This window comes from Eublepharis macularius, chromosome 4 (genome assembly GCF_028583425.1).
Source record: "Eublepharis macularius isolate TG4126 chromosome 4, MPM_Emac_v1.0, whole genome shotgun sequence".
Taxonomy (NCBI): Eukaryota; Metazoa; Chordata; class Lepidosauria; order Squamata; family Eublepharidae; genus Eublepharis; species Eublepharis macularius.
In genome coordinates, this window is record NC_072793.1 from 159,218,693 (window position 1) to 159,235,592 (window position 16,900).

General features: G+C 46.3%; 1 protein-coding gene across 1 annotated transcript; it reads left to right on the forward strand.

Annotated features, from left to right (window-relative positions):
* Positions 1-563: 563 nt before the first annotated feature.
* TUBB (tubulin beta class I) lies at positions 564-16,078 on the forward strand. Its single transcript, XM_054975300.1, has 4 exons — positions 564-762; positions 11,381-11,489; positions 12,043-12,153; positions 13,193-16,078. Exons 1-4 carry the CDS (start codon positions 706-708, stop codon positions 14,248-14,250), a joined length of 1,335 nt encoding a protein of 444 aa, XP_054831275.1. The 5' UTR covers positions 564-705; the 3' UTR covers positions 14,251-16,078.
* Positions 16,079-16,900: the final 822 nt, after the last annotated feature.

Below are 16,900 nucleotides of genomic sequence, written 5' to 3' on the forward strand. Positions count from 1 at the left end.
GCACATCAGGGTATAAACACAAGGTAGCAAAATAGATAAAACAATTCCAACTCATAAAACTCAGTAATATTCATATTGCACAGTCCCTCAACATTCCCTACCAGGAATCTAGAGTTTGCAGACCCTGCACACAATGGTGAGCCTTTAGCTAGAAAAACACAAGACACATTTTTGGAGCTGAGTCATCTGCCCTCTGTGCAGATTGGGTTGTAGATCCCAAATAAGGCATTTTTCACACTAAAAAAAAAGGAGCCCATCGAGTCTCCCATCACCAGTATAGGACTACTGTTCAATTAACGTTACTGTGCCTCTGGCCCCTCCATCCCCCACTCGGTAGTGGTCTCGCCTACCCCCCCCCCCTCTGAATTTGTCACAACAAAAGGAAAATTGGAACTTTCAACAGCATGCCCTTCCCCCGCACTCTCAGCAACCACACCCCGCTCAGGCCCCACCCTCTTCTATCACGTGCCCGTTGTTGCCGCCGTCCAATCAGCTCGGGGCTCGTGATCTCTGCCGGCCAATGCGAGAGCAGGCTGCCCGCCGGTTTATAAAAGCTTTGTCTGGGTTCACTCTCCCTTCCACCTTTTTAGAACGTTCAGCTGTCTCCGCCGCGTTCGAACGAGAGAATCTTGAGCGCCTCAACGTTCTGTGCTTCCCGGAACTGCAGTGCTGGTTTAGCATAGTCTTTTAATATAGCCAAGCAAGATGAGGGAAATCGTGCACATTCAAGCTGGGCAATGTGGTAATCAAATCGGTGCTAAGGTGAGGATGGTATTCTTCCCACCCCCCACCCCGCCCTCGTGTGAATGCAGAGTTAGGCTGACGTTGTAAAAAAGATCTGGGGTGGGGGGAGGTGGGGTAAATCATGAAATGATCGAGCAGCGTGCCACGGTGGCGAACGGAAGTCCTATAGTTTTGCACATAGATAACGTTAAAAGTATGAAAGATCGCGGCGCTTTCCCTTTTTCTCTTTTGTCATGCGGTCTATGCCAAATGATGGCAGCTTTCGTGAGGCTTTGTGGCTGTTCTCAGTGGGAACGATTCTCCTCCGGGCAATGCTGCTGTCGGTTCGTAAAAAAGGCTCGGGCGAGAGCCGCGTGGGCGTGCATGTGCCCTCTTCACAGCTTTGCCTTCAAAGCTCTGTTATGCCGATGCTCGAAAAAGCCTTCAAAAATGAAGCTGCCAAAGACAGGACGGTGGGGCGGGCCGGGGGCTTACATTTTTTCTTTCCTAGCGAAGCGCGATCGAAAGCAGACGACGTTAGCAAATGACTAAAGCTGGCGAGCCATCTCTCCCCCCCCTCGCCCCTCTTCTTCCTCTCTTTGTGGTGGGGCGAGCAAACGAGCCCGCCAGCGAATCTGACTTCCTAATGGTGCGTGTGGGTTTAAGCGCCAAATGCGCAGCGGTAGGCAAAGGTGCGGTTTGAATTTTTTTCCCCAGAGGGTGGGAGGTGCACAGAACAAAGCCGGCTTGTTTTATCTTACGCCAATTTCTCTTCATGAGGGTGGGGGAAAGAAGGGGGGGGAATGGCTCGTTTTTTAAGAGACGGGGGTCGAAAGGAGGCGATTGTCGCCCTTGCTTATCTCTGGGGCGTGGGAGCAACCCCTCCCCCCATCTCACGATCGGGGGAAGGGGAATTGCAGTAAAGGAGGGGTGCTGTTAATAATAGCCCTGCAGTTGCACCTCCCCCGTCTGCTTCCAGCTTCCCATACAATCAAATGAGCCTCTTCCTGTAACAAGTTCCAACATCATCCAGGCAGATTTATCTGTTCAGTGGGGAAACAGAAACGAGAGGCTCCGCGCAAGCCACGCGCTAGTCAATTTCCTTGGGTTTCCACGCCCCACCCGGGCTTCCCAGCCAGCTTTTCGGAGGCTTGGGCGACAGAAGTCGCGCTTCGGGGATGCTTCCCGGACTTCAAGCCCGATCGTACTCGGTCTTCCATTAAAGTTCAGCGAGGCTTGCTTCCATGTAGCTCCTCAAGAGTTGTTACATTATATTTATTTATTGCAATGGATTCTCTTCGCTGGCTGAAGGGGAAAAAAAGCTGCTTTGATCCTAGCAACAAAATAGCCTCTATAAAATCGCTACGGCAGAAATTCAAAACCAAGAAGCTACTTTTTAAAAAAATATTTGGGTTGTATTTAGAAGGTGGCTATTATATAGCAAATAAAGGGGAGTATTTGATATGTTGCTGCAACAGCAAAAATCCCTCCCTCCTTCCTAGCCTAGATCTTTTTTTAAACCATAGCTTTAGGAGGGGCTCCCTGCCGAGCTCTGATTATATGCACATATTAAATTCTACTTTTGCAAGTTTCCTTTGTATTCGGATCAAGTGAGATTTGTCCTCTCCCCTGCTTGTTTTTACATTGTGGTGATTCTTATGATAGCGTAATACAATATTATAACAATGCTAAACTATACATATCTGGTAGAAAGGGACAGATCTGCTTTAAGTAAAGTCCACCCACATGCATTGGCTTTGTTTGCAAAAACGTGGGGGAGATAGCAGCACATTTGTTGCAGCTGTGGTTTGAAATGTTTCCAAGAAAAACTTGGATTTTTTCCCCTTAAAGTAATTTTTCCTTTGGAAGTGATTTTCTGCCCCCTTTTTCTTTTCTGTGGAGCGGATGCCGTTTCTGGCGCCAAAGAGCCCGTCCCCTCCTCACCCGCCCACCATCTTTTTCTCTTCTTTGTCTGCTGGCGGGCAGCACATGGCTGCAGGCTTCCCTCTTCCCCATCTTCCAGCTGCCTTTAGAAGTTTCGATTGGACAAGGCTTGAAATCCTCCCTCCCCCCTCCTCATTCATTCTCTCCCTTTTCACTCCAAATCTTGCCATTTTCTTAACCGCTGTTTAGGCTCAGCTGGATTCTCTCCTGGCTGCCACGCCACCATTTGTGGGCCCCTTGTGCCTGTAATGGCTGCTGACTGGGTGGGACTCTCAGCGAAGGGGGTGAGGGAAAGGAAGCGGGGCTTCCGTTCTCTCCAGCCATACTTGCTGGTAGAACGCGGCTGCGAGAGCTGGAAATAGGGCCATTTGGTTTGTCTGATGACAGTGAAGACTAATCTTTCTCTTTTTTGCCTGCTTAAAATAGCAAGAGGCATTCCAAGGAAATGAGCCCTGTTCTTCTTGAACGGGTTTCTGAGCCGACTCAGTCCTGCCCCAGGCCTGGCATGTGGCCGGCTCTTTTAATTCTTGAATTGGCTCAGATCCAAACCTAACGGTTTTGTGTGGCCGCTGCAGGCAACAGTCTGTTCTTTCCAAAGAGAAGCTTTATTGAAAGGAATGGGTCCGCTCCAAAGTATGCAGGAGGAAGAGTAAAGGTCTTAACTGAGTGCTCGATGAGCCAAGCACGAAGGGGGAGTGTACATTCTAAGGTGTGGCCTTCCAACATGGCTGGTAATGACAGGCACCATGTTGCCAAGGCACTTTTCAACCCCTACCTCTCCCCACCTTGTAGTTCTTAAAGACATTTTTGGCTCTGTGAGTGGTTGGCTCCCATATACTTAATGCTATAATGTTGGGGGGGGGATTCCACTTCTACTGCATCTGAATGTGGAATAAAAGATGTGCAACACAGGAAGAAGAAATTTAAGAAAGAATTGTTAAAGGATGTAGCGGTATGAGTCCAATATATAGCAGGTAAATGAAGGAACATGCCACATTATGGAAACCAGAGGTTAGTTGGATGGACTAGAATCTGGGTGATCCATGTTCAAATCCCCATTCAACTGGAAGTTTGCTGGGTGACACTGGGCCAGTCACTGTCTCTCAGCCTAATCTCCCTCACAGGGTTGCTGTGATAGAATAGAGAAGGGGAGAATGCTGTCTGCCTCTTTGGGAACCCGTTGGGGAGAACAGTAGGGTACAAATGAAGTGTTAAACAAAACCCCTGTCATGTCATTTTATTGGTTTTGCAAGCTTAGGGGCTCAACAGAATTCAGAGCTAGGCAGAGTTCCAAACCTGCATATTCCTGTACCAATTTGCATTGGATCAGCAAGAGCCATTTTATCCACTTTATCACCTTCGATGATATTTTTTAAGGCCGGAGTGCTTCAGACCCAAGTGTTGAGTGTGATATTTATAAAATACACATATAATCAAAAATCCAGTGTTGGATATGGTGTGCTTTATGTAGTTTAAAGGTCCCTTTGATAGGCCTTATTAACACATTGTGCCGTATTCGTTTCTGCTGGACAAGAGGCAAGTCCGTCTGCTCTGTTCCCCTGTTCTGGTTTCTGTATTTTTGGTTGTGTTGTATATTGAATTTATCAAATTGAAAAAATGGGAGGGCCACTTAGCTTTGGTGCCCTCTTCTCTAGTGTTTGGTGTTCAGGAACAAGGTGCAAACCTAATGAAAAGATGGTAGATCCATTCGCTGAATATTGTACTTTTCCTAGGGGGAAAAAAAAGATTTTTAGCTCTTGGAGGAGCCCAGGCTGCTCAAAAGATGCATCTGGATATTTCTGTGCTGCCCCACCCTCCTTCACCTCCACATGACCTACATTGCAGTATATGCTTTAGTATGCAGGAGGGCGTAGCTGCACATCTCTGCTGCTGGCACCTGATGAATAAAGAGCACGGCTGTGCAGGAGAATTCTGCTTTGGCGCTGTTGCATATTTGCAATGGGAGGGAGCATTCCTTGCTTCAGACACCCCCCCCCCTTCTGCTCCCCTACACTTTTGGGCTTGGGGATTTTGCCAGTCTTTGGGGTTGGTCTGTATTTTACTGCTGAGCTGATTGAGGCTGCAGTGAGAAGGAGCCAGCAGCAGGGAGGCAAAATCAAGTTGCCTCCCTGTCTTAAATGTATGGCTCTGCAGTGCCTGGGGGTGTGTTTGGCCAGCGAAAAGCAGACCTGGCCAGCCAGAATTAGTCTCCCCTTCCTTTGACGTAGTCCTCAAGGCCTTTTTTTAAAAAAAGGCAAATCATTGGACTGCACTAAGCAATCATAGGAGTTAGAGGCAGTAATAAATTTGGTACCTTTTTGGATTTTTATGAGTTCTGGTTAAATTAATGAAGACGTGTTCTTGTGGAAGGGGTGCATTTGCAATTGCATTATCACCCGTTTTCTTTTTCTTAAAATCTGTCAGGTTTGTCCAGCTCTTTTTGTAAAGGCCATAACTGCATTGATGAGTGTCTCTTGTCATTTTAGTAGGGTACAGTTGTAGGACTGTTGAGTCTTTCAATGGGGATCAGTCCATAGCATCAGTCGGTTTGCCACAAAGCCCCACACTTCACAGTCCTGGCCCCGAGAGTAGCTTTGATAGACATGTTGGTCTAACTTGGTACACTTCCAGGCATGTGCCCAGAAATGTAAAATGGCCTTGAATCTCCTAATTGGGAAGTTTTATGAAGAGTGGAGTTCTCAAAACTGTTCCTACTCCTTATGATAAAGGGAGATTTTTTAAAAAGGGACTACCATGCACTGTAGCAAATATAGGAGACAAATATGGGTAGTCTTTGGCATTAAAAACAATCAGTTTCCTGGAATGGTATTACATTATCCTGCCTTCCCTCCACCCTCATGCTCTGGTTAAAGACAAGACTATATTATGCTTAGGCTTTTGCAGCTGTAATTTGTCTATTGATTCTGAGGATATAACAAGGAAACCATTTTAGGCAGTGACTTAAATGGTCTCCTTTGCTTATCTTGTCCCAAATGTGCCTTTTCCTCCTGCTTGAAGTGATGGAGCCATTTGTGGAATTGGTTGGCGATAGAGCTAATGAAGAACATAAGCACAGAGAGCTTTAAAAGGAGGGTCAAGCAGATTTCATGGTGGAGACGTCCATCAATGGCTACTAGCCATGGTGGCCAAAGGGAGCCTCCACATTTAGAGGCAGTAAACCTCTGAATACCAAGGCTAGGAGACAATGTTAGGGGGAAGGCCTTGGCCCTGTATGTCCTGTCCATCGATTGTCCAGGACTACTGCAGGAAACCGGATGCTGGACTAAACGGACCACTGGGTCCATCCAGCAGGGCTGCTCTTGAGTCCTGGTGCTCCTGTGCTCTCTTCCATGAAGTCCTTGTTCATGCGAATGGCCAACTTGCTCTTGGTTCATCCTGTGACCGTATACCTTGACCTCCATCCCCTTTGTCCATGTGACTGTAGCCTAAAATAGAGAGGTGCATTTAGATGCCTGTCTAGTGCCTTCACCAATTGTGTGACACTCCTCACATGCTTACTTGCTGAAGTGAAGAATGTTTTCGTTGCTTCTCCATTGCAACAGCTGTGAAGCAAACGGAAGACAGTTGGCGTGAGTGAGCTGGCCTGGGGCCATTATCTTCGTAATCCTTACAAATGATCCCCGTAATTTAGGTCAGTATTCTAATCCCGCTTATTGTAGAGACTATCTGCTGAAGGCCACCTACTGAGTTCCTAGCAGAACGTAAAGGCTCCTGGGTTCACAGTTAAGCCTCTTAACCACTGTGCTGCTGTACATTAGTTTGGAATAGCTGCAATCCCCTGCTCGCTACTTCCAAGTGCTAATATAGGCTCAGTTATTTGAGCTTCAAATAGATGAGCCAAGAGTGGGTAGAAGGTAACCCTACAAGGATGAGAGCTCTTGTGTGTGTCATCCAGAAACAGGCTGTGGATTACTTTTCCAGAGCCCTGGTCGGTGTGTAATTCTAATGGCTTGCTGATTTTTACCCTACTTTTCTGCTTGATGGGGACCCGCTGTAGCTTTATTACTCTCTCCTCCATTTTTATCTACATGACCCTGAGAAGTAGGGGAGGCTCAGCGAGTGGCTGGTCTACAGTTGCCCAGCAAGTTCCCATGAGAAAGCAGGGATTGGAACCTGGGCCTCCAAGGCCCTAGTCCAACACTCATCCCTGCACCCTGCTGGCTGGATCATAAGAGCCAGCAGGGTTGACTTTGCCCTCAAACTTGCTCCCATGCACAGGAGAAGAGCAGAGGCCTCTCTAGCTGCCTCTGCCCTGCTGTGAGCAGCAACAGAGGCCGAGCCGCTGATGATGTGCTTTGTTGATTCCTAACAGAGAATGCAACCAAGCTACAGAGGAACTGCCTGTCCTGCTCTAAGCTTTGGAGAGGGGTGGGGTAAGGAGGCCTCTTCCTATGATTTGACTCGAGGGAACAAAGCAGCAGCTGATGTGTGTAATTGGGAGAAGGCCCTAAATGGTGGTTTGGCGCCAGATACCATGTCTAGGGTGCCAGGGAATGTGTGTGGCCTCTCCACAGGAGCCCAGTTGAGCCCTGGGCCTCAGGACAGAGTAGGGATAGGCAACAATCCTGTGACTGTTCTCCAGGAGGAAAAGATCAAAGTGGAAACTGGGGACTTGGCCTCAAGCAGCTATAAGGAGAGATGGGCAGGGGTCTTGCCTCTGTCAGTAGGCAATTACGGGTTTAGGCAGGATGAAAGAGGGTTGAATTTCATCTCTGCTTCATTTGTGTTGTGGGGTGATGGTCTGGCCTTGCTGTGGTTTTAGTTGCAAGTTGAGGGGTTACTCTTTCCTTCTGAGCAGCTGTTGGGTTTTTTTTTTCTGTACAGGGTCCTGTTGAGGGCATAAGAGCAGGGGCGTTGGAGGCTGTTTCAGGCTGTCTGTGTCCTTCCAGTCAACCATTACCCAAGTCTAGAAAAATGCTTGGAATGTTTTGTTGCCCTTCCTCCTTCACCACAGCTGTAGTTAGGCCTTCCTCAGAGATGGAAAATGGAGTCTTGTTTTCCTGTGGTATGAGATGGCTTCCTGGAGCAGCTTAAAGGGTCTGCTCCCTCCATTTATTTGTGGACCCCTGCCTGTTCATTCCAGGGTCCGGACAGAGGGTTGTAGGAAGCAGCCCCTTCCTTGACCACATTAATGTTTCCAGCAGCCTACTGGAGTAAAATATGGATTTGAGGACACTGGAGACTCTGGGTCAGCCTATTCTGAAGTAAAGACCCCCCCCATTATTCAATGGACTCTGCTCTCTTCAGCATCATAGCAGACTTAAGGAAGGGAAGACTCATCCTCTTAAAGAAACAAGATGGATATGAGGGATGGCTGTTGATGGTGTGACCTCTTGGTTTGTGTGAAGCTGCTAATAATGAAAATGGGGAGGGGCTCCCCTTTGTTCTCTTTGACCATAGCATTAATCTACTCCAGCACTAGGGCGGGGGGGGGAGTTACCTAGTTGCTTGGGCAGCTGAGAACTTTTGCACATGTATTTTCTTACTCAGTTCCCAAACTGATGCTAGATGCTGGAGACATCATTCTAGGCACCTTGAAGTCACTCCATTCCTTGTGGATCCAAGAATTCTGGTGCCTCGTTTTCCTGCCAGTTTGCACTTTGGCACCTGGTGGCCCCCTGGGCCAGCCCTGACCTTGAGGAGCTTCCCAGCTGACCTCCGCTTACCATATAACTGTCAACTTGTGCAGCTTTGTGATTCACTCTGGTTTGTGGTGGAGTTGCATTATAAAAACGAGAGAAGGCCTGTGCCAGAAATTTAGTTGGGAAAAAGGAAGGTGATTGTAAGGAAGATGTTAAAGAGTCCTCTTCCTGCCTCACCTGCTCCATTCAAGACATGGCCCCTGAGTGGCAGAAGTCCCCCACAAACCCTGTCCTATTAATAAGATGTGGAGTCTTCTGAAAAAAACCCTCTCCCAACAAAATCTCACTGATCTATTTAGGCTCTTTGGGAAACTTAAGAAACACCTTATTTTAGAAAATGTTTACCAGAATTGTCGCTCCTATTTGTATTTTATTATAAACGTTAGCCACTTGGTTCTAATCAATACTGGGATATTTTTGAATAAGATTTTCCAGACTCTGGTGTATCACGCCCAACACCTCATGGGGTTTTTGGCTGTCTGCTTCCTTTGGTCTGATTGGACACTGTAAACTCCCTGACGCGCACCCCTAGAAATCATTGCTCACCGAAGTGTAATCACCAGTGAGGAATTAATTTGCAGAGGGGCGGATGCAGGCAGCTTAGCCTCAGTCCCCAGCCATCTGTTCAGCCCATCATTGGAAACTTCTTGCCACACCTTTGACGTCTTCAGCTTCCCAGCAACTGGCCTGAAAATGCCCAGAGGGCATGCTACAGTCTTCAAAACTATTCCTGCCTCTCCCTCCAAGCTGGGTTAACCGGGTAGTGTATGTGTTCCTATTGGCAGGAGCAATATGTGTCCTGTGTATGTTGCCGATGTAAAAGAAACCCACTCGAGTAACTCAGTGGATTATACTTAATGTCAGTACACGGCAAAATCCCTCATGAAATTGGCTAGGTTGTGGTAACTCTTGACCTTTGAGGTAGCCCCATGTTTTCAGGTAGGGCAAAAAATGAGGGAGTAGTAATGATGTTACAGCTTTCCGAAAACCCCACCAGTAGTATTACCTTATTGCTCTTGCTACTGTTTGGGAGTATTGTTTAAAACTCAGTAAGGACTAGAAACATGTTAAGACATTTGCTTTTCTGTAAGGGTCAGGTCTGAGCAATAAGGATTTCAACTGTTGAATCTCAAGCACCCGTTTGTCTTTTCACCCATCATGCATCTGTTCTTCCAGTCAAGCTCCCTGTCATTTTGGGGAGCATTCTGACTCTTCGTTCTTCAGTGTAGTGTTGGGACATTGATTTTCCTTTTTCTGGGTTTAAAAGGGTAACTTTCCAGTTGCCTGTTCCTCAGTCAGAGCAATGTATCCAAGTATAATTTTCCAGTATATTTTCATTTTCTTATCACTTATAGCCTGTAGTGAATGGAGAAGGGTGTCCAAGTGTTTCCCCTTTTTACATGAAAACCAACTTATATTTATATCATTCACGTTTTAGATTTAGCCAACTGTAGCTCCTGGTGGAGGCTTCATTTGTTTTATTTTTCTTTTGTATACTGCTTTTCTTCCCAGTGGCGACCCAAAGCAGCTTATTGTGTTTCTTTCTCCATTTTATCCTCACAACAACAGTCTTGTTAAGTAGGTTAGGCTGGGTACTGACCCGACATCACCCATCAAGCTTCAGGGCAGATTGAGAATTCAATCCTGGAGTCTTCTAGATTCTATTCTGACACTCTAACCAGTGTTGGGCCTAACAAGCTCACAGGCAAGTTTCTGAAAGAAACAATCAGCAATAGCAGGCAAGTGTCCCCTAAAATACCAGTTGCCTTTCACTTTCAACAGGTATTTTAGGAGGAAGATTGCTACACTTGGAAGGGAAAGATAAGAGGGTGGGTCCAGGGCATAATTTTGATGTGCCTGGCACAATGGAGGCCTGAAGGAGAGTGCCGGCTGCATATATAGCCACCCTGTGACCATTATCTTTTGCCACATCCATGTGCTTTGTGGTAAACATGTCTTCATGGAAAGAAATCCCTGGAGTGTGTGTGTGTGTGGGGGGAGTTTCCAAAAAACTCTTATTGTAGATCACATTGGCAGGGATTCCTGTCATTCTGGAAGGAAGGTCAACCCTTTCCTTAAATCTTAGAGGGGATGGTGCTGGGGCAAGTTGTGGGGGCAAGCTGGTGGACAAGTTTAGTTTCAGTCTCCCACTTTGTATACCTTTCTCAACTGAATCCTGTGAAGGTGTACCTGCATCTCTCCCACATTTTTACCCCATCCAGGCAATTCCAGCCAGTTCAAAGTGGCATAAATGTTTCTCCCTGTGCCATTTTATCCTCTCAACAATCTCATGGGGTAGGTTGGGCTGAGAGGGAGTCTAGTCCAAGGCATTTTAGCAAACTAGGAATATCCCCAGGGCTTGGCTTGAGTTAGATTTGCAGTTGGAAACCATTTACAGTATTCAGGCTTTGTCCTGGAGTTGCTATGATGGTGATGAGTGTCTGAGCATGTGTAGAGTGTACTTCACTGATCGCTGTCCATTACATAGATATGAGAAGGTGCAGGGATCTAAGGGTGTGGCATTCATGTGAATTCCTGGTACTTCTGCAGAAATAAACTGTGTGTGGTTCATTTCAAAATAGTAGATACTCTCTGTAATTGCTTGACTGCTGCCCCACACACTTCCTTGAGATGATACAGGAACTGTATTACAACTGTTCCTACAACGAACTCTTAAAAACCTGCCTGGGTGGTTGGTCCTTTCAGTGTGGTGACACCTGAGAAGAAACTGCTTTCCTCCCAAAAAATGAGGTGGAATTGGCAATACCCTTCTCAGCCAGAAGTTCATTCCATGGCTGGGGCCCTTGCAGTCAGGCCTTGGCCTATTTAAACTCTGCTCCTGGCTTACAGAAGTAACCCCATAAAGACGAGGAGATGATTTAAAGAACCTTGATGTCCTCAAGCAATTTGCTGGCTACTAAAGGAAGGGATAATGCAGGTATCTTATCTTCTGCTGGTGGTTAATTGTAGAGTGTGAACCTGAAGTTGCCAACATTGTTGCTGAGGGGTGTTCCCACACTAACTCTCCTTCTCTCTCTTGTTTCCCACAGTTCTGGGAGGTGATTAGTGATGAACATGGAATTGATCCCACTGGAACTTATCATGGTGACAGCGATTTACAGCTGGACCGCATCAGTGTTTACTACAATGAAGCCACTGGTAAGCTCTAGTTTCCACCCTATTGTAACTCTCCTGCCCTGACCGCTAGGTTTGTGCAGAGTGTGGTATGTGTGGTCAAAGGAATGTGTGATCTGTTCTCAAGGATAGATTTGGGCTTTTGTCACTCTAGCCTCTTGCTCTGCCCTTACACACCTTTGCTTCTCTCCCCCCACCAACAACAACATTCTAGGAATCACTTCAAATAACTGACATGCATTCAAATTTCAGCTGACACGCACGCTTTGCCACATAAAGCTCCTTGACCACAATTTTCTGTCTTACAAAAAAGTGTCCTCCTAATTTCAGCTTTGAAAAGGAAGACAAATAACTTGGTACACATGTGGTTTGTGTACTTTGTTCTGGCTGCGTGTGCCTGCTGAAAGGCCTTGCTTATTCATTGAAAACCCTCATGAAGTTGATATTTGCTAAGCCAATGAAATAAGATCTACAGCACAGTAAAGAACTTGTTACCATCTGGAGGGATGCTGGCAGACATTTACTGCTGAATGAATCTGTCCAAATCAGATTCACGCTGGTTGCTTCTCTTTTCTAGGTGGTAAATACGTCCCTCGTGCCATCTTGGTTGATTTGGAACCTGGAACTATGGACTCAGTGAGGTCTGGGCCTTTTGGCCAGATCTTCCGACCTGACAACTTTGTGTTTGGTAAGAAGCAATCCCACCCTTTGCTGCTGGTCTGGGGTGGGGTGTTGGCTTGTGGTTAGTGGAAAAAGGCTTTAAAGTGGGGATCATCCAATGAGGTTTAGTAACCAGATAGTCTTTGCATACAGTAAGTGTTTTCCTTTATGATAGTGAAGGTGGAGAAAAGCAATGCGATGGCTACTTCAGTATTGATACTTAGCCTTAGTGTCTACTCAGATAGTGCTTGAGGCATTTTTGACTGAGTAATTGTAGGACAGGGACTTCCAAAATGTGAGTCAAAGTGACTGAAATGCCACCAGATCCTGATCACATTTGGATTATTGGGGGTAGTATTCAGGATTTTTGTCAGATTTTTAAATTGTTTCTCTTAAATCCCTTCAGGAATGCCTGTACTGCACCTTTCCACGGTGCTGTTAGTGTCCCAGGGCATGCTGGGATAGCTACCCTGAGCCAAGAGGAAAGGCAGGGTATAAATAGCTGATCTTCTGGGATGCCTACTGTGTCATCCCTGTTTTTGATGCTTTTTAGTTTCTCCCAGAGGTAATTTTCAGTCTTTGTCACAGACCTTGAATGAAGAATGGAGATGTTAGCTTCCCAATATAACTAGTATGCAAACTAGTGGCTGGCTGATGCCATTTGCCGTATTCATCCCTTGAAGAGGCAAATCAAAGGAACAAATTCCTGCAGCATCACATCTCCCTCAAACCTAAAACAAGTGTAAAAGCTGTAATGCCTCCTACTAATACCCTGTAATGTCTTCCTCCCCATGATGGGTACAAGAAGATGGAATAGTCTTCTGGGTTGCACTGACTGGTACACAAACACATACACACTCATTCTTGTCTGTGGAGTAAACAGTAGGGCCAGGAGATAGTTGAATTTCTTAAGAAAGGCCTGCCTTCTGCTCTGAGAACCTGGTGTCTAGATGGCCAGGTGAACATAATAGATAATAGGGGCTCAGGCTGGAAATAAAACCAAGTGTCAGCTAGTTGAGGGAGTGATGGCCATCTTTAGCCACAACTTTATGGCTTCTTTCACACAGGCCAGAGTGGAGCTGGTAACAACTGGGCCAAAGGTCACTATACAGAAGGTGCTGAGCTGGTGGATTCAGTCCTAGATGTAGTGAGGAAGGAAGCGGAGAGCTGTGATTGTCTGCAGGGTTTCCAGCTGACCCACTCTCTGGGTGGTGGAACCGGTTCTGGGATGGGCACCTTACTGATCAGCAAGATCCGTGAGGAGTACCCTGACCGCATCATGAATACCTTCAGCGTGGTGCCATCTCCCAAGGTCTCTGACACAGTAGTGGAGCCATACAATGCCACCCTCTCCGTGCACCAGCTAGTGGAGAACACAGATGAAACCTACTGCATTGATAACGAAGCCCTCTATGACATCTGCTTCCGCACCCTCAAGCTTACCACTCCCACCTATGGCGACCTTAACCACCTAGTCTCTGCCACCATGAGCGGAGTAACGACCTGCCTCCGCTTTCCTGGACAGCTGAACGCTGACCTCCGCAAGCTGGCAGTCAACATGGTCCCCTTCCCCCGTCTCCACTTCTTCATGCCTGGCTTCGCCCCGTTGACCAGCCGTGGCAGCCAACAGTATCGAGCCCTGACAGTGCCAGAGCTGACTCAGCAAGTTTTCGATGCCAAGAACATGATGGCAGCCTGCGACCCCCGCCATGGACGCTACCTGACCGTGGCAGCCGTCTTCCGGGGTCGTATGTCCATGAAAGAGGTAGATGAGCAGATGTTGAATGTGCAGAACAAGAACAGCAGCTACTTTGTAGAGTGGATCCCCAACAACGTCAAAACAGCGGTGTGCGACATCCCTCCCCGTGGTCTGAAAATGGCCGTCACTTTCATTGGCAACAGCACAGCCATCCAGGAGCTCTTCAAACGCATCTCCGAGCAATTCACTGCCATGTTCCGCCGCAAGGCCTTCCTCCACTGGTACACAGGGGAGGGCATGGACGAGATGGAATTCACAGAAGCAGAGAGCAACATGAATGACCTGGTCTCTGAATACCAGCAGTACCAGGATGCTACAGCGGAGGAAGAGGAGGACTTCGGTGAGGAAGCCGAGGAAGAAGCTTGAGGCTAATCTACCACCGTTTAAAAAAAAATAATAAAATTCGCACAAAATAAAAATTAAAAAAATAATTGCATCTCATGTTCTATTTCTTTCTTCTCTTCCTCAAGCCTCTAGTCTGTCAATCCTTCCTCCAGGCATATCTTTTAGGGGGCGGTCTCCATTTTAACGCTGGCTTAACATGATCCTAATTCATGTATGTTTTTTCCTCAGTGGTGGGATTAACTCATGGCTGAGAACACAACAATTGGTTAAAGTGTCCCTTGTGAATGCCAAAATGGGAGTCAGCACGGAAAGAAGTGCCGTCTCTCTGCCAACAGCTCTTGGTGGTCAATTAAGTTATTTGAGACTCCGGATTCAAGAAGAAACTGAACTTTCCCTTTCTAACTCTGGTCTTCACTGCCACTATTCATCATAGCTATGTGAGCTGTCAGGAGTGTCAAGGCTCAGTGGGGCTTGTGGTAAAAGGGACTGAGGAAAGATGGACCCCTACTTGACCGGGCTCCATGCTTCAGGTAAGGTGGTTGCCTTAAAATGGAGACAGTTCCTAAAATCTACATTGCTTTCTCTGTTAAGCAGAACTTCCTTGTAAAAACTGGGAGGGTTTCATCTAGTTCTGATGCCAGCTATTGATCCTAAGGGGGGGAGCAAGCACTTGATTTCATATTGTATTTGCTTATGGAAACTTAAGCTGATTCTAGATGACACGTAGAATGGGTGTGAAGGAAGGCAGAGGAGGTGTAATAGTTTCTTACTATTTTTCATTCTCTGATGTGAAGTGAACTGTCTTCAGAAGTTAAAAGACTGGTGAAGGGATTTTGTTGCATTGAATAGTATGAAATGCTGACCAAAGTTTAACTCAACAGCATGTGTAGCTTACCCTAGCTTCTAAACAACCCTGAAATTACCAAAAGGGACATATACCCTCACAATTTTGTCATCTTCATTCAATCACACTCCCACATCTACATCAGTGCTGCTCAAGCAGGATGGTGGACACCTTCAGTTTCCAGTGAATGGCATGTATCCTATCAGTCCACTGACCGGAGCCTTCTTCCAGCAGAAGGTAGGATACATTGCCAATGTTTCCACTGATATTCCAGAATTGCCCTATAGCACATACATCAGTGGAAAGGGAATATTGCAGCAAAATTGATAAGATTCAAGGGAAGGCCACAAGCATGAATCTGGTCTTGGAATTGGGGAGGGGTATGTGTGGAGAGTCGCTTGTAGGACACTGAAAGAACTATATTACAGGGTGGCTGCAGATTCAGCTACCAAAGACTGAAGTTTAGTTTTAGATATGGAAGCAAAGCTGATGAGGTTAAGCCTCTTCCAAAAGCAGGATGAAAACAGTGCCAGCTGTCTTTCAAAATGCCTCCAAAGAGCTAGTATACACCTGCAGCATTCACTGGACTGTACCATTGTGGAGAGACTAGTGCAGGCTGCTCCTCCTGGTAAGTTTATTCTTGCCGGGGTGCCTACCTTCTGTGTGTTTCCCTCACTACCACCTGAAGTGGAACAGCCCTCTTGCTACATTGTGTGGGCAAAGGTGAAAAATCTGATACCATTCCTAGGTAGGATCTTGCAAGGGAGGAGCTGGAGCTGCATGGAAAGGGATGACTGCTTTCGTTCTTGTACCAATGCAAATGCGATCATACAGGGAAGATTTATCTGCTGCAGTTATACCTTTCGCTTTTTTCAGTCTTCTTTTTTTGCCTGTCTGTATGCTTTCTTTTCCTCAACTCATTTTTCATTTTTTTTTTGTTTTAAAGCTCTGCTTTTTCATATTGAAAAGATGTCATGTGAACAAATAAAATGTGTTTTTATGTTCTTTGGGTGTTGAGTGTCATCAGTATCTCTTCTTTAAAGCCTCCATAGGTATGCGCAATAGCCATCCCCACCTCTTATGACACCACTCTTGTTGGGTTTAGTATGTAGTGAAGCTTCAGGGTACAGAAATTTGACTGCAAATGTTAGAGATGACATTGCTAAAGCAGCAAAATCAGATGCAGGGATGCCAAGTATCTACTACTGGCTGTGTTCACAAAGGTCAGCAAGGAGGGAGCAACCACACTGCGTAAGAAAGAGGGATGAATCCCATCACTGCAGCCTTCTTTCGAGTAGTGGGCTCTCTGTGCGTGGGATATTCATTTCAACAGCTTTGTAAGGGAGGTTGTTAGAAGATCGGGAGGGGGGAGACTATGGGGGTGATGGTGGAAAGGCACCTGATACAGCAGCTTCACACAAGGTAAGTGCCTTGAATGTTGGCAGTTACCTCAAGTCAGTAGTGCATGTTTACAAACAGCAAGGGTAAGAATTGTCACAATCAGTCTTAAGACACAATAATTTGGACACTGAATTCAAATGGGCCTTGCTTATAACGATTGAAGTTTCCTGCAGTCCCTCTGGTGACACAGCTGTAAATGGGCTATGTGTTCTGTTGGAACCACACTTCTAAATGAGCTTTTGTGAAATGCAGTGGGATGTGTAACAGCCAGTAAAACAATAAAACAGTGCATTTTTGTCAAGGCTGAAGTAAAAACGAATGCTTTCCTAAGCCTTTGTACAATGCCTTCCCTTCACCCGTGTCTCCATACATTATAGACTGCCTCATCATTTAAGTGACTTACATTCATCATGTCTATAGCAAAAA

What these genes read in the sequence shown, in the direction of transcription:
- TUBB (XM_054975300.1), top strand. Translation starts at nt 706, where the DNA reads ATGAGGGAAATCGTGCACATTCAAGCTGGGCAATGTGGTAATCAAATC. An exon ending in GTAATCAAATCGGTGCTAAG is followed by an intron (nt 763 to 11,380) that starts GTGAGGATGGTA and finishes TGTTTCCCACAG; the next exon opens with TTCTGGGAGGTGATTAGTGA. An exon ending in ACCTGACAACTTTGTGTTTG is followed by an intron (nt 12,154 to 13,192) that starts GTAAGAAGCAAT and finishes TCTTTCACACAG; the next exon opens with GCCAGAGTGGAGCTGGTAAC.